This window comes from Centruroides vittatus, unplaced genomic scaffold (assembly GCF_030686945.1).
Source record: "Centruroides vittatus isolate TY-2023 unplaced genomic scaffold, ASM3068694v2 contig_549, whole genome shotgun sequence".
NCBI lineage: Eukaryota > Metazoa > Arthropoda > Arachnida > Scorpiones > Buthidae > Centruroides > Centruroides vittatus.
In genome coordinates, this window is record NW_027122325.1 from 1,465,390 (window position 1) to 1,490,180 (window position 24,791).

Sequence of the window (24,791 nt, forward strand, 5' to 3'; positions counted from 1 at the left end):
TAGTTAAAACCAAGACTTGTGAAATGTCAACAAATTATTACTCTTATTGAATGTCGGTATGTTCCAACAGTTAAACCAGGTATATAATTTTTACTAAAATTTAAAATGAATTTCTAATGATGTATTATTCAATAAATAAAAGTATATATATATATTTTTTTTCTCTTACTATTGATATTCTATTATTCTTTCTTTTAATATTTATATTGTATTATAAATAAATTAATTGTGATCAAAATATCTTAGTTAATAAGAGGCTGACCATTAATTTACATGTACTGTACAGTTTAAGGGAGAGAAGGAATCAAAACTGGCTCAAAAACTGTACATGTAATTAATGAACAGCTTTAATTAAATTATAATAGAATTTTATGAATAATTTTATGTAGATTAATTTATTTATTAATTGTTATTTGATTATACTTTGCCAAAAATTGTACAATATTAGTTTGAAATTATACATTATAAACATTAATATAATTGTTAATGTAATTGGATTTTTATGTAATTTTTAGCTTTTGTATCAAACAGTTTTAAAATTAGTATGATTATATAACTTTAGATTATATGATGATCTATCTATGAAAATATATTACATAGAAATAATATTAAAACAATTGGTTTTGATTTTAGATATGAATATTTTAAGTTGCCATATTAGAATGTGCTTACATGATGGTAGTAAGGTAATAAATTTACTTTTAAAAAATATATAATAAATAATAATAGAAATCATTTTTATAATTTTATCAATTTCTAGATATTAAGCAATGTGCACACTGTTTCAGCAAAATGGGAATCAAAAGATCCACAGAAATGGTCATTTATATCTTCAGTGAGTGTATTTATTATTAATTTTTAATATATTATATATGGTAATAGATCTTAAATGACATTTTTGTCCATTGTCCAATGGTCAAAAATGTTAGAACTAATAAAAATAGTATGCTGGTCAAGGCTCAGTGTAATAGCTTGTGATTTTTAATGACTTTTTTCCACAGTAAAAATCATTTTGTTCAGAATTTAAGATTAAGAATACTATTACTAAGTATACAGTTGATACCATATTATATTAAATAATAAAGTTTTCTTTTAAAAGTGAGAAAAAAATTTTATTATTTAAACATTTTCAAAAAATGAATTCTTATCATTAAAGGTAGAAACAAAAGCAGAAACACAAAGTTAAATTGAAACATTACAAAATACATTACAGTCAAACCTGTTTTTATGCGGTGGATAGGGACTGCATAAAAAAAACGCATAAAAAAAAATTGCACGAAACTTTACGAGTGGCTATAAAAAATAGTTTTCGCAACACAATTAAAAAAATATTTTTTTTATGCGGTCAATAGGGACCGCATAAAAAAGTCTCACATAGAAAATAACTCAAAACCATACGAAATAGAATTTATTGACAACAGATGTCAGCACTTGACTGCATCCTCTCGTCTATCGTCTGTTTTACATATTTTTGTCCAGGTGGTGTTTTTTTGACTTAAAAAATAAATTATTTTATTTTTTGCATATTCATGCAATAATATTACTATAATAAGTTCATTTATGCTATAATAAGTTTATTTAGCTATAATAAGTCAACGTGAGACATGACGAATCGCACGAGACTAGTCGCCAACTATACCGCACATAATGACAAAAAATCGCACAAATAAAAAATCTCGCAAAAAAAGACCGCATAAAAACAGGTTTGACTGTATATGAAAACATCAGTAATGTAATAAATACAAGCTTTAATTTTTCTTTTTTTTAAGGAGACTCCAGTTCCAAAACTTATGAAAATTTAGAAGTTTATAATTTTTCAACAAGATATCTCACTAAAATATTCAAGATTTGGAATTAAACTACCATAGAATTTGCATATTGTAATCAGACACTGTTATCATTTTAATTTTTGGTGTGCCCATCATTTTTTAAAAATTACTTGTTTACATACAGACATAATAGCTTCATTTGTATCATAACTATACTGTTTTATTATAAAATCAGCAAAGAAAATATTAAATATCAAATTCTAAGTCGTAAATTAATTGTGAATTATATCAGAAATCACAAGTAATGAAGTTTATCAGAATTTGAATCATATTAGAATAGGTTAAAATTTAGTGAAAATAAATTTAACCTGAAAATGGGTATTAGTATATAAAAGTCTTTAATACTCTTTTTAAATTTTTGTTTGTTTCTATATATGTAAATATAAAATTGATTTAAATCAGTTTTACAAAAGAAAAGAATAAAACAACTATGTAAATTGTGTACATGTGATGCAAATTGTGTACATAAATTTGTATGATCAAACATTTAAACTACTTCAAGTTTTCTTTCTGTTTGATTTATTATGTTCCATTCTAAAACCTGAGATGCCATTAAATATGATCATTAAATTTATAAACATTTCTTTTTACTGGATTTTATGGTTTTTTGGAGTTAACATTTATAATTATAAAGTTTCTCATTTAATAAAACCACTTATATATACTTAATTATTACATTATTTTTCTAATAATACATTTATAAAAAATAAATATACAGAAGTGTCTGAATTAAATTCTGGAGTATGGTTTATTAAAAATACAAAAGAATTAAGTTAAATTATTGTTATTCTATTGTTTATGTGTATGTGTTATTTTCTATGTAATATTTGTGCATCTATATAAGTACTATTTCTTATAAACATAAAAATTATTTTTTTAAACAGATTTCACAGACAAGTTCTTATTTAGAAGATAGCAAAATCTTTGTAAGGACTAATACTGCTGTAGCAACCCTTGGTAAATAATCATTATTCTTTAATAAGAAAGTATTCACTAGTAATAGTAATAATAATAATAAATTAATAAGAAATTAGTTTAAAAGTAGTTTGATAGTTATTTTAAATTAAAGCAAATGCTTGTAAATAAAGTAACATTAAACATAGACTTAACATATTCATTCAATTTAGATCTAAATTGAATGAATAAGATTCATAACAAATCTTTAAAATTTTAAATTTACGAAATTAGTATGTTTTTATATCTAAACAAAATTTATTTCATATGTTACCGGCAAAACTAGTTTGCGTAAGCAGGTCAGGCCAAACTAGTTTAGAATTATTATTCAAGTATATTAATGGTTAAATATATTAATGGTTCAAGTAAAATTAAATGGCAATCAATTAGATGAACAATATTTATTCAAACATAGTCTACTTAATAATTATGGTAATTTATTAGAATAGGTTAGTGTGAATGTATATCTCTGTAATCCGAATAAATAAATCCAGTAGCTATTGCTGTGAGGAAATCTACTGGATTGATTTATTCAGATTAAAGAGACATACATTCACATTATGTATATACAGTTACCACATCTGACATTGAGAAGAATAGGTTAGGTTAGGTTAGAATGACCGTCCCCACTGTTCCCTGTCTTCTGATTGCTGGACTCGGAGATGAGCCGCCACCTTTGATACATAGGGTTACATTAACCCCGTTTATTATAATTAAGTAGACTATGTTTGAATAAATATTGTTCATCTAATTGATTGTCTTTTAATTTTATTTGAACCATTAATATATTTAACCATTAATATACTTGACCATTAATATACTTGAATCATAATTCTAAACTAGTTTGGAGTAAAATCAGGTTTTGCCGGTAACACATACATTGATATTTATAATCTCAAAATTGATATTGTCATCTTTTAAATTTTTTATGCTGGCATTTTTTTTGTTTACAGAAATCATTTCACTTCTTTATATTTCCATGTCAAAGAAATTTTTCAGATTTGCTATGTTAGACTGTATGTATGTATGATTATAATAATAAAATCTTGAATTGCATGATCACATAATTACAATCTTGCATTTTTCAATATTGTATACATCAATATTTTAAAATTTCAGCAAGTTCAGTATCTTCAATAACAGAATTTATAAATTTACTTTCTCGTCATCATACAACAACAATAATCATTTTAAGATTCTTTTCTAGAATTATGTACATCAATCAAGGAACTTGAATTCTCCTCCTCCCACTCTTTCTTGTTACGGACAATTTCAAGACAGACTGAAAACCTTTAAGGCTGATTGTAACCTTTTTGATTATGCAGACAATCTCTAGCTGATGTGCCAACTGTTCAGAAATTTACAAACTATAAAATTTTACTTACTTTTTAAAAATTGTTCAGATATGTCCTGAAAAATGAATGAGTTGTGTTTTTTTGTTTTAGCTCATTCCTTTTTCTTCGTGAGAAGTCACCACCCTAATTGTAAGTTAATCTGAATTACTTTCATGTCTGTTAGATTAATTTTTTTTCATTTTTTGTCTCTCTCTGCTTTATGGGCACTAAAAAGACCTGCTTTAATTATACCCATTGTGAGATCAGCAAGGCTCACTAGAGGGTGACAAAGTGGTGACAGATGAGGCAGACCATCCATGAAAAATTCCTGAAATTGATCACCTGGATTCTATTCCAAGTTTCCCAGTGAAGTAGAACAAAATCTTAACTGCATTGGATATCCAACTTTAGAAGAGAAGTTTTCTTTCATTCATTGTTATTTTTATGTTGGTGATTTTGACACTGATTCTTCTATTAACATACAGCCAGAATTTTGAAAATTAAATTAACTAATTTTCTACAACTTTAAAAATTGTACAAAATTATGAATTTGAAAATCAAATTTCCGAACTTTACATTAATGGAAGAATTAAGGTGGATTCTAATGAAAAAAATTGTTTGGTTTGATCTGCTTCTATATTCAAGAACTTTTGGAAGAGAATTTTTTCATAAAAAAAGCATTAAATTTCTAATGTCATCTGTTGGAGATTGCATGCTTAACCAGAGGTTCAATCAGCTGTAAATTCCTTATACCAAGTTTTTCTAGTCCTGTCCATTAGTTGTTATCCTTTAAAATTCTTTAGAAAACACTTATTAATTTCTCTTCTTTTTTTTCTTTCCACATGTCTAAACTACCTTAACCTACTGATTCTCAGTAAATCACTTATAGCTTTAGTAACAAGTCTTTTTCTAAGTTTATCATTTGACAGTCTGTTCTTTAGAGAGACTCTGCATATCTTCGTTTCTGTCCTATTTAGCTTTGTTGCTTGTGCTTTATTTTATCAGCTTAGTCATTATGGATTTTATTGATTCAGGTTTTACAGCTGGTTGTTGTTCCTATGGTCAGAGTCAATGGATATACTGGTCCTTGAGATACCAATAGCTCTAATGCTACAGAAGTGGTATAATAAATATTTCTGCTATTTTGAGCATTGCAATCACTTTGCAGTGTAAGTTTGGCTTGAGCATAGAGAGAGTTAGCTGTAAACATTCAAAATTGTTTTAATATATAAAATTTTCTCGTTTTTAACTCAGATATTGCTTTTGTCTTTTTTAAAGGACTGCTGATAAATACTATTTTAATTTAATTTTGATCATTATTTATTCGTAAATGTCATTAATATTTATATCTCTGTTAACTGTCACTCTCACGATTTTAGACTTTAAATTGATTAACTTGTTTTTTGCTTTCAATTTGTGTTAATTTTTAAATATTTTTGGGAGTTTTCGTTAAGGGTAAGAAAAGATAGTCAAAAAATTTATAGTTAAGCGTGTATATACATTTTTAATATGGGATGCCTACGGTATTCCCAAGAACTCTGAATCAGGAAGAAATGGGGTTGATGAGAATTATATGCATTAAATTATGGAAATGTGTAGAAATGTTAAACCGTGTTAGGATAGGATAGATTTAAAGTGTTACAAAAAAGGAGATTTAGGATGGCTTTGGAGTTTATCAAGTTTAATCCCATATTTTTATTTATTTATTTATTAATATTAGGTGAATTATTGTAGTTTGCAGTGAGAAAGGAGCTATGATATATGTTATTCACAATTTATATTGTGTTTATTAATGAGATAGATAGAGATTAAAGTTGAGCCAACATTTTTTTATGATTTTAAAATATTTATTATGATTTATTTCAAATGATAAATTGATATTTATTGATATATCTTTTATTTCAAGGTATGTTATTTCAACTTTGTATCATTTACAAAGATCAAGTAAGTATTTTATTTTTTATATACATTATTTAATAAAATTTATAATTCTTAATTTGAACTTTAAAATTGGTAAAATTTTTTTATTTTTTGAGTAATAGAGAAAAAATTTGAATTTAAAAAATACACAATTTGATATTTTCAAACACAATATGCATATGAAGTAAAACTAAAAATTTTTATTATGATACTTTAATATTGAAAAAACTAATATGTTATATTATGAAATTGAAATAGCTTAATGCAATGTCATTTGCAATTATCACTTTTTCTCTGTTTCAAATTTATTAAATTTTTCTAGATTTAAATAATTTAAATATGCCAATATTTAAAGTGATATTTTCATTAAATATGATATTACATAAATAAAATATAAAAGGTGTATGTATACTATATTTTAATTAAATTAAAAGTTTTTAAATTCAATTTAACAACTGCTGTAAATATGGTTGGATTTATAACAATACATAACTATAACTTTTTTCTTTTTAAATCAATATATGTCTTATAACATTTTAGCAAGAATATCCATTTTAATTACCTTTCTGTTCTATAAAAATGTCTTGCCTGTGATTTGTTGTTAACAACTTGATTAGAACTGACTTAATTAGGATTATTCATTCAGATGAAGTTTTTATTAGTTTTAGAGTTAATTAATGTTTTTGTAATTTATATAGCTATTAAATTCATAAAAATATACTTGCACACATGATTTAATATTAAAAGATTCAATTATAAAATACTTTTTTTATAAATTATGAATTATGTGAAATTGATTTGAAATTATTGCTTAATAATATATATATACACAATGTATACAGGGTGTTTTGAAATTCTTGTTACAAACTTAAAGGATAGATTCCTTAAGAAAAACTAGGATAAAAATGGTCAGTAACATTTTTTGAGTAAAGCCTTTATTAAGGAGTTATAGACATTTAAAATTCAATGACATCACTTCCAGATTTTTGTACAAATGAGGACAAATTTATGTTTTACTCTTATTTAAATTGAAACGTTTTTAAGAAAAAAATAAATAGATTCATCTTAAAATTTTGTACTTTATTTTTATGTATTTGAAAGCAATGTTCTTTTTACAGAAATGTGTGATATTTCTTAAGCGTTTGTTTGGCTTTGCATCCTTATCCATTACAAGAGTTGCTTGATATGGCAACATCCAACATCTATGCAAACATTGTATCTGCAAAGCATACATGCTTAAAAATGCCTAATGTGTGTTGAATTTCTTGTGCCGAAACCATAATTCAGGCAAACATATCTTTCTTCGACTCTACAAGGGTTTCATAAATAAGACTCTTCATGTAGCCCAAAAAGAAAAAGTCAAATGGAAGTAAAAATTAACTGTATTCACTTAAAACGTATTTATTTTAATTAAAATAAAAGATTATGATAAAAAATATACATTTTTAATCTTTTTGGATGAATCAAATTCTAGAAGGGATGTCATTGAACTTTAAACAGCTATAAGTCCTTAATAAAAGCTTTATTCAAAAAATTTTACTGAATATTTTATCTTAATTTTTCTTAATGAATCTGTTTTGTAAGTTGGTAACAATAATTTTGAAACACCCTGTATATGTATATGTTATATATATATACAATATGGTAACTTTGAGTTAAATTTTATTATGTTTAATAGAAAAATGCTGAAAAGAAAGAGTTAAGTTGTGGCTGGTCATTTATGAGATTATTGGATGACTCTGGAATTCCTGTACATAAGTAAGTTATTATATTACTTGTTTTAGAATATATATTTAAACTGACTATCATGCTAAATTAATGCTTTTTCTATTATTAATCTGTACTAATATATAAAGTGAGAATATCTGTTTGCTGGATGTAATCTCAGAATCTACTGAATCAATTTTTAAAATTCCTTTGCTATTGGAAATGTGAGATTTTGAGCTCTTTTGTGGATTTTAAAGCTTTGAAGAAATTTCTCTTCTTTCTCTAATTTTCCCCACAGTGGGAGATCAAGAAGTGACCTTTCACACCTTTGCTTCCCCTGCGGTCGTACACCGCCTAGTCATTTCCACCTTCGTTCCGAACTACAAACAGCTAGCTAATTACCAAAATGTCATCATTTTGTTACACGACAGTGGGTAATGAGAAGGTCACAGAAAAGAGGAGACCAACCCGGACCTACCCTCACACATCCTATTTCATTCAATTTTGTAACAGATAAAACTCGATCAAATGACCATCCAAGTTAACAATTATTTCTGAGGTTGCAAAATAAACCATGACCTTAGTCACTACCTGCAATTAATTTCATTTGTTTGACAGCCATTATCAATTTTATGAGGTAAAATGAGTAACAATACTGGATAGAAAGAAGCAATAAATTTGTCGAAGCATTTGATTTCTGACAGTTAGCATAAACAACACCCAGACCCAGATCAAACTTAGACCATATTGCATCAGAACTCCCCCTGATAGTTTCCCTGTGAGACAAGTATAAAAAGGAGTCACACCCGACCATTGGGGCGATCGTTGAAAGGAAACATCTAGGTGGGAGACTGAGTAAATACCTCTACCCAGCTACCCTACCACAGGACCACTTGGGACTTGATCACTGTAGGCTAAGAGGTATTTACTTAGAGTAGATGGAAACTCTCTCTCGGTTTGACTAGTTCAAAGTTACATATAGTAATATTAACTTTGCTAAGCATAGAACAGACAACAACCAATGCGATGGCACTACGGATGGTGTCACGTTATTAAATGTCACGTTAATACAGGATAATTCTTGAGTCTGTATCGTACCTTCCACTTTTGTAGTCGTTTGTATAACTTTTTCCTTGCTTATTAAAAATGTTATTCTTACGTTTATATATGTGTCATTCTTGAGTACGGCCGACACCTTATTGCTAACCCTCCCACTTGCTTACAACACAAGCCATCCCCTGACACGACACTGGTAAGAAGGGCCAAGCTGCTCAATGCAAATTTCTTTCACTAGTTCACCAAGGAAGCTAGTGAAAGAAATTGAAAGGAGTGCTGACAGATAACACAGGGAGCGATGTCCCAAGAAAAGCATCAAACTAGTATCTCACCCAAGTCTTTGAAAAAACAGGAAAGTCCTGGGTATTTTTACCTTTTTTCTTCTTCTATTTTCCATCTTCTCTTCTTTCTTTAGTTATAATTAGCATAAGAATTAGTTTGTAAGTTTTGGCCCGCGTATAGTTGTTGCACTCGTTGATCTTTTGTTTGTTAGAATACATTGTAACGTGTGTGTGTATAGAAATCACTTGTAGTTGTTGGGATCCAAAGAACCTGTTTAGAGCGAAAATAAATTACTTTGTTACGAGAATAAAATCTAGTTATTTATTTGTACTATCCCGCTCGCTGGACCTTGTACTTGTCGCCCTAAACTTCACATTGTATTACATTTTCTAGATTAAGATCATATGAGTAAATAGTCTCTTTATTTATATAGTAGTCATCTCTAATTATTATTTTGATACCTTTAGCTTTTTCTTGTTGAGCTATTGGAATCAACTTTTTTCTCCTTAGTCTCGATCTTCTGCAAAGATCTGTTTTGAATATTATTTTTTTCCGTTCTTGTAAATTAGTCTTAGGTATCTTAGACCAAAATTCTTTAAGTATTAAATTTCTGTCATAAGTTGAGGATAATACAATTTTCACCATGGGCTTATATTCATTATTTGTTAATTTAATTAAACTATCTATAGAACTATTTGTTATTCCTAGTTCTATTCTAACAAATTGCTCTATTTCATTTAGGTAATCAGTACTTTTAAAAGGGAAAATTTATTATAACTATGTTTTTGTTCATTTTTTCGTTTAATAATTGATCTATTTCAAACTTTGACATACCTTTAGTGTGAGAATTATCCTTAGTTAGTGAGTCAATTTCTTCCAGTTTCTGTGCCACTTTTTTTTTTTGGATTCCAGTTGATAAGCTCTATTTTCTTCTTTCAGTATATTGACTTCTGTTTTAATATTTTGTAATTCGGTATTTAGTCGAGTGATTTTTTCTTGAATTAACCCATAAATGGATTTCAACGAGTATCTTTGTTCTTCTGCTATTGAAGTGTCTATTCCTTGGATGGTGTGAAAATAATCTTGTATTTTAGGAGATCTCACGTCGATTAGTTCATCTCTATCATAATCTTGTTCTTCTGGATGAATTTCCTGACCGAGCACAATTTCAGCTATATTCGTTTTTTCTGGTACTTTAGGATTAACATTGTGAGGCCTCCCCGCCCCTTCTTTTACATATCTGTATGGCCACCATATTGGGGTGATCTAGACAATGGACCTGGATTAGATTCTATTCCTGAAATAACAAATAAATATAATATCACTATCAGGAATAGTCTGTTTTTGTAGATCCATTTTGATTGAGGTTGCATATTCACCTACGAACAAACCACTATCAGACAAAGCAGTATCAAAAATCTCTTGCAATAAATGGGCCAACACCTTCGCTGGTCGAGACACACCCCTTGTGATGAAAATGTCAACCCTGAACAAAACTTTAATCCACAATGCCTGTAAACTAGTCAAATACATTATCAGTTATGCCACCCAGATTAATTATGATTTTTGCTTCCAGATGTGCCTGTACAGAGCTATATATCTCAATTTATGGTAAACCTCCATTCCAACAGCCTGGTTATAAATTCATTTGGTCTGAAATCCAACATAGTATATATGCAAATGAAAACACAATTCTAAATAATAAGAGAGTTCATGTGATCACTACAAAAGTATCATACCATGAGAAATATTTGTGCTAATATGACTATAAACAGTAATCAATGTCAAGGTCATTTGTCAAGGGTTCAGATATATCTGTAATTTATATAGTGTTTAAAAAAAGGTGAGCTTCCTTGTATTGTATATGGATTACAATGGTCAACTATCCAATAGGATGCTGAAATTCTGTTTTGTTCACTCAATTGCTATTTAGAAAACATTTTACAAAGACTTATTTTAGTACTTTTTTCTAACTTGAAAGTTATTTAATAATAATTTAAATTTATACAAACATTACTTTAATTAAAATAGAACAGATTATTTATTTTAATTTTTAAAAATGAAGCAAATAAATCAAAATAGTAGTGGTGTCATTTTTAGTTTCTATTCTCTTATCAAAATGGCAAAAGTAATGCCATTGGGTGTAAATAAAGCAAAACATTGCACAGTTAAGCTAGACAATTGTTTTAAATATACAAAAATTATTTTATTTATCAAAATTAACTTTATAATAATGTTAATAACATGACACATGACATAGTCAATCTTGTTGACAGTTAAGATGGTTATCAACAGATCATCAAAAATGACAGAAAAGTTTATCTTATCTTGTATGGACTACAGCTACAATAAAACTGATTACAGTTATATTATCAATATAATAATTTCATTCTAAACATTAAATTTATTACGAGAAAGTGATACATTGTAAGGAGTTGAAGTCTGATTGTTATTTTATGTTTTGGATGTTATATTTAATTATTATTATTTTGTTTTTGTGGACATTTTGTTACATTTTTAAGGAGGGAAAACTCCCAAAACCACAACAATACACTAAATTCAAAATTAAAACATTCACTTGCATATGTGACTGCTTCTGTAATGCTCAAATGGGTAAATAGGATAGTGCAGAATTACACTTGTAAACCAGATAAAAGGCAACACACCCATTCAATGGAGAGGTGTGTAGCTCCTGAAGGTAACCTTGAGTGTGATGGCTATCTGGTCTGAATGTCTGGCATTATTTTTGGTGAAGCACTTAACTCGTAAGAGGTGTATACTTTGTTTTTGAATTTAGTTGATACTGATGGAGATTTAATTAATTGTATGTCCTGAGTTAGGAAAAAGAATTTCTTTTTATTGATTTTTTTTTTTTTTTTGCTTGTACATAACTAATTTTGACTTGTTTGAACATTTGAAATATATATTTATTACTAATTTCTTGTTTATAATTATTCTTGTTGTTTATATATATTATAGTTAAACCTAATATATATAGTTGTGGATTTTTGCTTACATATGTGCCATTTTTTGATTTTTGTTGTAATTCTTTCTCTTCTGTTAAGTCACAGGAATTACTCACCATGACCCAAGTCCAGGCCTACTACTTGATAGAACCCTAATTTTAAGTAACACCACCTTATTTTTTTACTTAGTTTTGATTAGTTTTGAGGATGTTACATCTTATTTTTAATTCAGTTTACTTATTAAATAATTTAGCACTATAATGTACTGTACAATTAATCTATAATTTCTTGTTGTAGATTAAATATATCAGACCATGTGGTTTGATATTATTTTTAGTATAACTTAACTTAATACATTACATCAGTTTAATTATATTTAACTGATGTAATGTATCAAGTTATACATTACACTTACAAATCTCAATCAATAAATGAATATTTTTTTCTAATATTTCTGGCATTACTGTTCATAGATCAATATTATGTTAAACATATATTTATTTCTACAATGAAAATAACTAAAATACAATGTTTAACAAAAGTAAATATTTTGCTTCTGTTACTCTTCTGTCATTCGCTTCAGCGACATCCCATAAAATTCACAAGTATGAAAGCAACCTTAAAATGCAAATATGGTAAAAAACATCCTCTGGTGCTATTGCCATTATCATAATAATACATTTTAAGTAAAAATAGTAAAAAAAAATACAATGTCTGCCATGTTTTTTATTATTTTTACTTAAAATATAGTTATTTTCTTTTACAAGGATGGAATAGATTTATTTTATTAGTTTCAGTATAATGTCATAAATGATTATGTTTTTGTTTAATTCAGTTCGATATTAAATTTTTATCATCATTTAACACAAATATTTTCATTTTTTATTTCAAAAACTAAAATGTTTATATATTAATTAATCAGAGTTTGTTTTTTTTTCTCTTAAAATATATTACTAAGTAAATACTGTGGAAAATCTTTAAAATACAGTAAAACCTCAATTTAATGGTCTAATTTGAGCAAGGTGTGTCCATTAAAGCTGAAAGTCTGTTATATAATAAAACAGGTTTTCCGAATGTGCATGTTAAAAAATTGACAAATTAGTTAGTTTTTCTGTTTTTACTTAGATTGATATTTTTAGGTAATTAAAATTAAGTATGCAGGAGAAATTTAATTTCACAGAAAAGTTTTCTATATGTATTATTGCTTACATACTGAAATTCTGAGACTGTAATAAACAAGTATACAATCTAAATCAAAATACATGAACAAACATTTTTTTGGAAAATGCACTTTAATTGTATTTAACTAAACAAATAAATGTTCTTAGATTAAATAATAATATATGTGTATATTAAAATTTGTATGTTGTTTCAAATTTAGATCCAAAGTGCTACATATCCATGAAGGAAATCCATTTGATAAAGATGTTAATTCACTATCATTAATTGGTAATATGAAATATTTAATCATTTAAACTAAATTTTATAATTTAATTCTAATCACAAAGTTTTTACATAGAAAAAAATGTGCTGAAAACATTTATCTCAAAAAGTAAACAACCACAGTTAATTCTCCGGTTGAATTCTCCTGATAAAGACATGAAACATCAATTAGAGTAGGTTATATATTTAACAGAATTTGATATACTATCATATATAAGTAATTTTGAATTTATTCAATTTAAATTTTGATTTTAATAATAATTAAACAAACAGATTTTATATTCTAAATAATAATAATATGAAAGTAGTTTGAATTTTATTATATATAAGAAGTAATTAGACTGCTAAATCTCTCTAAAAATAATTTTATCTGTTACTGAATTCTCTGTTATAAAATATAAATGATTAATTTTAAAATTTATAATTTAGTCTAACAATTGAAGCATACCATTCAATATTTTATTTAATGGAAACTTTTTATATAATTGTTGTTATAACATTATTATTTCTTTTTTTAAACTTTTTACAGTTTTCTTCCAAATGTATTAATTGGACCATGTAGTTTGATATTCTTGATATTCCTGTATAGACATTGTTTGGCAGATTGTTTATTGCAACAAACAGATACCAATATTAATACAAGTAAGATTCTTTTTGAATGTTTTAATTAAATAAATTCATTATTTATATGTTATCTTATCTTCCTACTGAGAAATGAAATTTTTAATAATTATTATAACAACTGATGGTGCCTAACGCTTCCCTCTAGTGCCAAATTGGTTGCTTAATTTATTTAGTATTTAGCCATATCTAGCCTGATAGAATTCGGCATTTGGTTGGAGTCTAGCATATAGTATATCGGGTGTAGCGATGTTATTTATATATTATAACAGCTATTAAATATAAAATAAATAACCAGTTTTTGAAATAAGTTACTTGATTGCTTATTCAAAATTTATGAACTAATCTTAAAATTCTAAAAATTTAAATATTTTTAACAATAACAATAAATATGTATTAATTTATTAATGTAACAACTTCCACATAAGGTAAAATTGTTACTTAAAGGTTTCCATTCTGAAATCTATTGTTTAGCTTAATAATAATTACATAAATCAAAGAAATAACTACATTTTAAACAATTGAATGCACAGTAACAATATTCATCATTAGCTGTGGACTGATGGCTCCAATTTTTTTATTTGGTATTCATTGCTGTAGTTTATTTAACAAAAAATGTTTATTTGTTTTTATGTATAAATATGATTTATAGATGAACTGAAATTATATGTTTGTTCTTGTACAGTAATTAAATTTAATATATTATAGAAAAAAAGTCATTTATTATGATAAAACAAGTTGAAAACATGGCAATATTCTTCAAAATTATATTATTAAATGGAAGAAAGGAACATGCATGTACAGTACAGTACATGCTACAATAACAATCAAACAAATCATGTATGTTAAATAATAGAGAGGAGGACAATTCAAAAATCTTTAAAATTTTATATGCTTTTAAAGTTGTAATTAGTAAACTCACAGAATCAGTTGAGGCATTGTTTTAGCAAAAACACATCAAGTTTTACCTCAAACAGTCATTTTGATTTCATGTAAAGTGCTATTTAATTTTTAACTTTTAGAAATACTTAAAAAATGTTATACAGTCAACTTCTGATTTAATAGGGTAATGGAGTGTTCATAGACCACAGTATTTTGAATTTCATGGTGAATCTGCAAATTACTTGAAAACAACTATGTGCACAATAATAGGCACAATGTTTTCAATTATGTCATACAGACAGACATGGGCAAATGTGGCTCTTGCTGAAAGTGTTAATTTCTGCTTTTTATTATTATTTTTACAATTTTATTTCCACAGTTTTGTGAAAATATATATATGTAATATTTGGTAATATATTTCCAAGTTGGTGCAATAAATTAAATTGACATTTCAAATCTATTCTTTTAAAACAAGTTCTTGACCCGGATGGGGACACCCTATCCTTCCCTGCCTTAGCATACTATCCACCACGACAGTACAGAACTGCGGCTCTCATGCATTTTGCAAAACCTACATTTTGGCTCCCACTGAACTCTTGCTTGCCCACCTCTGGCATAAGAGAACCAAACAAAGTAATATATGCAGTACAATATGAAAAAATAGCTCATTACCAATCACAAAGACTTTATTCATTTAAAAACTATGATTACAGTAATTAATCATGCATTAATTACGTTATATAACTATGAAAATTATGCAAACTTCATTAACATAAAAAAATGAACACTTAAATTTAACAACTAGAAATATCCTTTCAAGAGCAATAAAACTCTCTTGCACATGCATTCCTGTCATCACTGACCACAGTAAATCTGCCCCTACAAAATTGGGAGTTGACTGTATGGTAAATTATTTTATGCCAATAATTTACTTATAATAAACACTTTTAAAATGAAATGTAAAAGTTTTAGACTGCTATTCTTTAATGGCTGCAATATTAAATTTTTATTTTAATTATATAACATTTTACAATTAAGCAAAATGTATTTATTTACTTTCAAACTTTTTATGCTCTTATAGAATTACAGCACTGTCCAGTAGAATCAACATTCCCAAAATTATTTCAACAGCCATATATATTGAATATTCTAAGGGTAAATACCATTTATTTTTGTTTTATCTCTTCTATTTCTTGTTTAAATAGCTTAGATTTCAAAATCCTTATCAGTCTATTAAATCAAGTCTTATTCAAATTTAATTTCCTCTATTTGATATCTTTCAATTAAGTATATTGAAATGATCATTAAATTGCTACAATAGCCCCTCGTCATATCACTGATTTGGATTTACTGTGGCTTATTTTGTCTTCCAGATATAAAAGTAGCAATATTTTTTTTAAAAAATTGGTTGCCATTGAATTTCTACTGGCATTTAATGGCTACTGACCTTGAAACTTACATTGCATGAATTTTGACCCAAGAGAAAGCAGTTTGGCATGGAGGTCAAAAATAAACAAAACAGGTTGATATATACATCTGTGACATAATGAGAGCTATTTTATTTTAATTAATAGTTTGATAATCTGAGATAATAAACCAATTAAAAAGTGATAATTCTGATAAGAGGATGTATTTTTTGTCCAATATATATTATTGAATTATTAAAAAATTTAATACTATACAATAATCAGTTATTCAAATGTATCCATCTGTATTTTAGAATTAGAATAGAAAATACATAACAGTTTTAATGTGAATGATCATTCCACTTATTATTGGGTCATTGCAAATGAAATGCCTATTTTTTTAAATTTAAACTTTCTGGCCTTGTAGTTCAACTTTTATCCATGTGAACAGTGCTGTGTTTGTAATTGGAAGAGCACACATATATGTGAATTTAAAATTGTAATCTCATTTATATTGTGAGTTCCACATGTTTAAGAATATTCTTTTGAATATAAGCAGGGGCATAATTCAGCCAAAGCAACCTGAAATACCAATAAAACTTTTGGTGAAGATTCTGTGAGTGAGCAGGCCTCCAGACATTGGTTCAAATAGTTTCATTCTGGGAATACAAATTTCAAAAATCAGAATTGAAAAACATCATCAAATCAGGACATCTGACTGTCCAGGAAATCAAGGAAAGGTTGAACATACTAGACATTATCCAACCATTTCTTGACATCTAAATATGTTAGGGAAAGTAAAGAAGCTTGATCAAATGGTACCACATGAACTCAGTGAGAGAGATAAGAAGCATCATTTGGAGGTCTGCAGTTCTTTAATTATGTATCACAAAAATAAACGTATTCAAATGAAATTATTTCCCATCCACCTTATCTCCAGATTTTTTGCCAACAGACTATCACTTTTTTTATACATTGGACAGATTTTTAGCAAGGAAAGTCTTCAAGGAAGAGGATGCAATAAAAAGTACCTTTAATGACTTTTTAGCTTCTCATTCTTATGATTTCTATGAAATTGGCATTAATGCAGTTCTGTTGCATTGGAAAAAGTGTGTTAATGTTGCTGAAGACAATTTTTATTGAATATGTAAGTTTTAAATTAAATTAAATTAATAAACGTTCAAAGTTAGAAATAAAAAATTTGCCATTTCATTTGCGACAACCTAATATTTTGATTAAACAATATGCCTAGTAATTTAAACTTTTTGTTAAAATTATTTGACTGAAATCAATGAAAACAGTTAAAATTTTAAATCTTAATATATCTAATAGGACATTTAAAATCAAAATAATATCTTTTGTTTGGCCAATAATATCTATACGCTTTACAAGCTGTTTTGGACATTATTTTATTAATATTGTTTTAATTGATGTATTAATTAGAAAGATTTAAAAAAATTTAAAAAAGCAATAAAATTTATTGAAATAAGAAAGCTTAAAGTATACCAATACTGCACTAAAATTACAAACTTAGCATGTTCTTGTTAGTTATAATGATAATGCTCTCCAATAAACCAGTTTGAAGTAAGGAAGTTTTAAAATTAAAAAAATAATATCAATTCCTTCCTTAATCAAGATTTTCTTAGTTATAGACTTTAATTAGGACACTGGCTTGATTTTCAATCATTGCAGTATTAGCACTCAGATTTGGATATTTTTAATAATTTTGTACTAAATTTCAACACCAGATCATAAAATTTTTAGCTACAAATAGGATGCTATTGATTGTTCTCTTGCATATACAAAAAGTTCTGTCTGCTATGTAATTTGACTTATTTCTAAGCATTTTTACCTCATAGAAAATTATCATCTCTATTAGTTAATAGAAACTCTAATCCAATATTAAACTTCAAAACCACTTGCATCTTTTCTCCATCCATTATTGAATTTCAGATTAGATGGAGAAGTACAAAATTCTAAGGAGATTTTGTTAAATATTTTCTCCTTTAAAACAGAAGCATTAATCATTTATTAAGGTTTTATTTAATAACGTTGAAAAATTATTGTTTTGCTTGCTAATTAATCCAAAACTAGCTGTGATCAATGATTTATTAGATAAACACATTCAGATTCTGATTCTTAAATTCTTTACATTTTAAAACATTAATTTCAAAAAGAATATTTTGTATATTAACTTTTTCAGTGTATAATTTTTTTTTTCCAGCAAGAAATGTTAGAACAAATAAGAGCAGAAAAAAAATTGACTAAGGTAAAATTTCAATATTTAATTATATGAAACTTGGTTTTTAATAAAAATGATTTCATATTAAATTATTTAACTTTTAAAGAATATTGACAGACTGAAAAAGGTATTTCATCGAGTATATAAAGAAACAACTTATTTTCTTTTGAATTGTAATATATTACCACCATTCAGATTTGATGATTTTTCTGGACAACAAGTTTAGTATTACTGTTCTTGAATTCATTTATGCTTTAGTTTCTATTTAAACTTAAAAATTATTATTTATTTATTTATTTTGCAGGCACATTGTAAAGAAATTGAAAAACTATTGTTAATTAGACAGACAAAGGGTCCACTTGGTTTAGCTACATCACAAAATATATCTCATAAGCCATTTTCTATCAATGAATTAGCAATGGATATTGTTGGAAAGCAGTGTTTATCACTTGTTTAATAATAAATTATTGCAATAATTTAAAATATTATCAAGTATGAAATATATATTATGAATGACAACTAATGGTATTTATACATAAAGCTTACTATTTACAATTGAAAAAATATGTAATATTGAATCTTCACACAAATAAAAATTAAATTATTTATTATTTTTTTGTATCCTTTATTACGATGTTAAGATTATTTCATATTTATAAATATTGCTTTTAGCTCTAACTTAGAAAAAGTACAGGTAACCCCCCCGTATAACACAAGAGTTAGGTTCCAAAAAATTACCATGTTATGCAAATCCGTGTTATACGAAACAAAGAACTAGTGCATAAAGGGGGGTTAGGTTCCAAAAATTAAAAAACATGCTGTTAAATCCTTCTTTAAATCGGATTTATTATTCACAAGTTGAAATACCGGATGCAGGCAAGCATCAGGGCATACAAAATTACAAATAAAAATAATAATATACTGAATATTATAATGTAAAAATATAAAATAAATATAAAATAATTTATATTGTTAATTTAAATAGTAGCCAGGGGCACCCCTAGTGGCCATTTTTGGGATACAGTGATAAAAATCAGGTTTTTCAGCTTTATATAGTATATTTTTTCATGGGTAAAATACTTATTTAAGTAAATATTTTACCAGAAGATTTATTTATCATATATGATGATCTCAGCATGAGCATCATCAACTGGTAACAGTTTTTATTACATTTCATGCTGTACTGTACGAGTGTTTTACCTAATTCCTGAACCACGTTAGAGTGAATCCCATGTTATACAGGGGATGTTCCCAATTCTCGAACCATGTTAGAGTGAATCCATGCTATAGAAGTGCCGTGTTATACAGGGGTTACCTGTACAGTATTTCAAAATTGTCTGGCAGAAATACGTGATACGATCCAAAAGTTCGGGGACTTCAGTAATCTATGACAACAAAAGCATGTACTTTGAAGTTACAGCGTATGAAATGGATTCTATCAAACCACCTCTATGTGTTCAGGTTAATTTCACCCATGTCATGTGATTAAACCACGAGTGCTGCTGTTTTTTTCCGGAGATAGTTACCTTTGTTCTGCGACATAATAAAAGTGGAGTTTCAAAGAACAACCTCTAACATTAAATTTTGTCAGCGTTTAGGTAAAACACCTACTGAGACTTTAAAATTGCTAAGAAAGGTGTACGGTGATTCTACCATGGCGAAGTCGAAATGTTGGAGGTTATTCTTGAAACTCCACTTTTATTACGTCGCAGAACAAAGGTAACTATCTCTGGATAAAAACAGCAGTGCTCACGGTTTAATCACATGACATGGGTGAAATTAATCTGAACACGTAGAGGTGGGTTGGTAGAATCAGTTTCATATGCTGTAACTTCAAATACATGCTTTTGTTGTCATAGATTACTGCAGTCCCCGAACTTTTGGATCGTACCACGTATATATATAGTTTAAAGAATCATTCATTGGCATACACCTCTTTGATGGTAAAATCATTTTTAGAAAATTTTCAGAAATGGAGGTCTTTTAAATGAGTACTGCTGCTTTAAATGAACTCATACATACAACACAACACACTTCTCATCATTTATTCCAGCATTCCAGATTTACAATATCTCTGTCTGCTAAGAACAGCTTTTAAATCTTTATGCAAAATTTTCTGTATACATCTGTATACAACTGTAATATGATAGTCTATGCAGATCAGCAAAGAAGTTTGCTAATACTCATAATGCTTTGTGCATATGAAATGATGACAAGAGTGAGGGGATACCAGGGATGTAATCATGTGGTCTGGACTTACACTGTGTCAACTTATTTCTTTTGCCTCTAGATAGATATTTCTTTCCAGCATTCGGTAAGTTAGATTAGGTTGTGAATTGTAGTGGATGCAAATACATCAGATATTATGTCATTATAATATATACACATTCTCCTGTTATTTGTAACCAGCATAACATGCAGAGGATGCTGCACAATTTGAATGGCACAATATGACATTAAACTTAGAAAGTGATAAACCACAACTCCTTCAGCACATTTTATGAACAGCAAGACATATTTTTCCAGAATAGTGTATAACCATCAAAATGTGCACCATTGTGCAGAACATGCTCCATGATGCACCAAATCTGTGACACCAAGTGAATTTTGTCTCAAATATTTGGTGTAGAATTTGGGTGAGCAGCTTCTTGATGCCATACTCATTGACAGTAACCAGAATAGTAACTGTTATCTAAACACCATAAACACAAAACTGGACAAATGGCATTGGCATAATTATAGCACATTTGGTTTAGCGTGATGATATGCCATCTCATTTCCAGAGAGATATGATTCAGTGGTTCACAGACTGGTTTGGCAACTGCTTTATAGGACAACATTGCCCTATTCCATGACCACCATGTTTCCCAGTCTTCATCTCTCTGGATTTTTTTCTGTGATCACATTAAAGTATCAATGTGTGATGCATACCCAGCAGTGCCATGTGATGTTGGCAAACTAAAAAGATACATCTTACAGCCTGTAAAACAGTGAATGCCAGGAATGCTGTGTGCCATCCATAATATCACATTCAACCATCTACATCTTTGTATTGTCATTGAGGTGCAGTTATTTCAAATACATTCTACATCAAAATAAAGCTCACTTTTTTAATCACTTTCTGCAATGTTATCTTTATTCTTTATAATCAGATTATTTGTATGTTATGCTAAAAACCTTAAATTAATCTCCTTTGATTATTTTAGCACAGGAATAAACAGGCATACACGCATATACTTGTATAATGCTGGAAAGATCTCTTTTGTTCCCAGATAAATGTTTAAGCAGACACCCTGTATAGAGACTCAGACCAGAATCTATAATAATTTTAATTTATTAAGTCTAGAAAGTTAATTTACATAATTTTAAGCGTAGAAAGAGTAAAAAAGAAATGTAATATTGTATCAGAAGGGATAGAGAACCATTGATCACTCTCCACAATCCTGGCCATTCCTCTTGCAATTTGGCAAGAAGAATATTCTGATGTTGCTAATTTGTTTTATTTAGTGATTAATAGCAAGACAGTAAGGACAGTAGTGTCAATTAAGGTCTCTCTGAAATACTTGAGTGTTTACAGACCTTGTTAAGATAAATAGTTCATCTGTGCATTCCTTTGAATCCTAGCATTTTATAATAATTAATTATAATAATAAATAATTAAATTTTATGATAATTAGCACTATACAGATATATAACTCCAAGATCATCCTACCACATGCATGAAAAAAATCAAAGAAAAAATTATTTGAGAAAATCATTCATTGTTTCTATTGGATCCTGTGTAATAATCATAATATAGTGTGTAGCAAAATGAGTACAACAGCGACACTTGATATATCATAGATGAATAGGTTTGATTGTATTAGACAATATAATAAACCATCAGAGAGAATTTACCTTTTTAATTCAATTTTATGTCAATGCAAAAAGTTTTGGCCTTGACTGTTATGTATTGCTATGACACAATGTAATTTGTAATACTATAAATGACAAATGCTTAGGTCAGTGATTCTCAATCTTTTTGAAGTCGGGGAACACCAAACTTTGACATTTTTTTCCATGGAGCAGTTACAATACGTCAGCTTTAAAGCAGAGATGGCAAACCTTTTTGAAATCAAGCACACTCGGTGTAGTAGATGATGGCATTGGCATTTGCTAATTACATTCCCATACAAAAATTATTTTACATTGTATTGATTTTTCTTTTGCAACAATTTTTAATTGTATATTTGTTTTTTCGCGGAACACTTGAAGTGGCTTTATGAAGCATCTGCATTCTGCAGACCATGGATTGAGAACCACTAGCTTAGGCAAATAAAAGTGACAAATATGAATTATATTTTGAAAATTTTTAATATCATCACCCATTAATATTTAATTTTCATATTTTTGAAATTTATGTCTCATCATAATTTTCTTTCTGTCACCTTAAAGATCATCAGGGAATCCTCAGAATTCATTCTTCACCTTGGCATAATCAAGATAAGATCAAAACTAATGGAAAAAAAATCTCAGAGAATGAAAACTTTGATAGTATCTTGTACTAACATGGAATATAATTAATTTAATAATTCAAAAATGAATAATAATTAGTATACATCTAACCTATGATTTACATGGTATTTGAAATGCATGATTTTGGCTTACAATAATTGGAAAAATGACATACAGTGGAGTTTTAGTTCATACACTGAAGTTTAAAATATTCTTCAGTATTTTATTTTAAAATTATATATTTACATTAATTTTGTGAAAGTTTAGGTCTATGCTGATTATCATGATGTTGCAATTGCATCACTAGTATTTTCAACTTACATATTCAACACATTAATATTTTGGAATATGTCTCAATTTCACATCAAATACATTAACCCCTTTCTTAGTCTAAATTTTTTCTGGTTGACCATCCAAAAAGTGTCAATTTGATATATAATTAATTTTTATTAAAAAATTAGCTCCTGTGTGTATTTTTTTTCAAAAAATATAAATAAAGCTATTTTATAATTTTATTTACTTACTTAATATTAATAATTACTACTTAAAATAATTAAATAAATTATTTATAATTAAATAATTTTACCTATTTGTCTGAAAGAAAAACTATTAATAATAATTTACATACGTGTTTTCAGATTCTGAAATGAAACTAAATTTTTTTGCCAAAAACAGAAAAATAATTTCTGTAACATAATGTCATCTATTGGGCTCAATTCAAGTTCCAAATGATATGTTTGGGACCTTAACAGAGCTGTAGAGCATATTTCACAATGAACATATGGAATATGTCAAAGCAAAAAAAAAAAAAAAGCACTCACTGTATGTAAACTTATGAGATGAGACAGTGACTGAGAAGTGTTTAAACTTAGCTCCAAATAAGGAAATTTATAAAGAATTAAATATAAAAAAAAGATTTGATGATAATTTTATTGAGATAAGACCACTATCAGTAAACTTCTTCATCTTCGCCTTTTCCCATGTTTACATGGGTTGGCATTTCCTTCTCTAATATGTTTCTTCCATTTCTTCCTATCAAGAGTGTCTTCTGTCTTAAGCCCCCTCTGATTCAAGTCTTCCTCCACCTTATCTTTCCAATGCAGCCTTGGTCTTTCTCCACTTCACTACCAGTTTTCCGACCCTCTTTCCAACATAATCTTCACTGCTTCGCTCTATGTGGCCAAACCACCTCAATCTGCATTCTTGCATCTACTTGCTCAAGGGATCCACCATCAGTTAACAAATTAGGAAAAACGATGCTTGAAGATGATGCAAAATTTTCACCTAAGTGTAAAGTGTTTCTATAAAAATTTTATTTTATTAACAGGAAATGAAATCTATTCCTCTGTTTCCCTTATAAATGACAGATTGATTCCATATATTTCAAGGCTTTTATTTATTAAATTTATATATAAAAGAAATAATTATTATTAATAGTCATGTTGTATAAATAATTTTACGACAAGGTCTGATTAGCATAGTCAACAATATTCACAGCAAATGAAATAAAGCTTCAAAATTTAGTTCACTCAATTGAGTAAATCTTTTGTTTTTAAGCTATTTTGTGAAAGATTATAAAAAGCAAAGTCCTACTTGAATATCAAATGGTAAGTTCTTTTTGTACAGAAAAAAACCCACCGGATTACATCGGGATA

General features: G+C 27.6%; 1 protein-coding gene across 1 annotated transcript in view; it reads left to right on the forward strand.

The window, feature by feature from the left end:
- Positions 1-19,204, forward strand: part of LOC136978634 (nephrocystin-1-like) — a 42,888-nt gene extending 23,684 nt beyond the window's left edge. Inside the window, exons 10-22 of the mRNA XM_067274374.1 lie at positions 4-79; positions 634-686; positions 761-835; positions 2,714-2,786; positions 6,024-6,061; positions 7,716-7,795; positions 13,430-13,497; positions 13,568-13,664; positions 14,021-14,133; positions 16,076-16,149; positions 18,625-18,669; positions 18,749-18,862; positions 18,947-19,204. Coding sequence (XP_067130475.1) covers positions 4-79; positions 634-686; positions 761-835; positions 2,714-2,786; positions 6,024-6,061; positions 7,716-7,795; positions 13,430-13,497; positions 13,568-13,664; positions 14,021-14,133; positions 16,076-16,149; positions 18,625-18,669; positions 18,749-18,862; positions 18,947-19,099 — 1,059 coding nt within the window. The 3' untranslated portion in view covers positions 19,100-19,204. The remainder of the gene's footprint in view (positions 1-3; positions 80-633; positions 687-760; positions 836-2,713; positions 2,787-6,023; positions 6,062-7,715; positions 7,796-13,429; positions 13,498-13,567; positions 13,665-14,020; positions 14,134-16,075; positions 16,150-18,624; positions 18,670-18,748; positions 18,863-18,946) is intronic.
- The last annotated feature ends 5,587 nt before the right edge of the window (positions 19,205-24,791 follow it).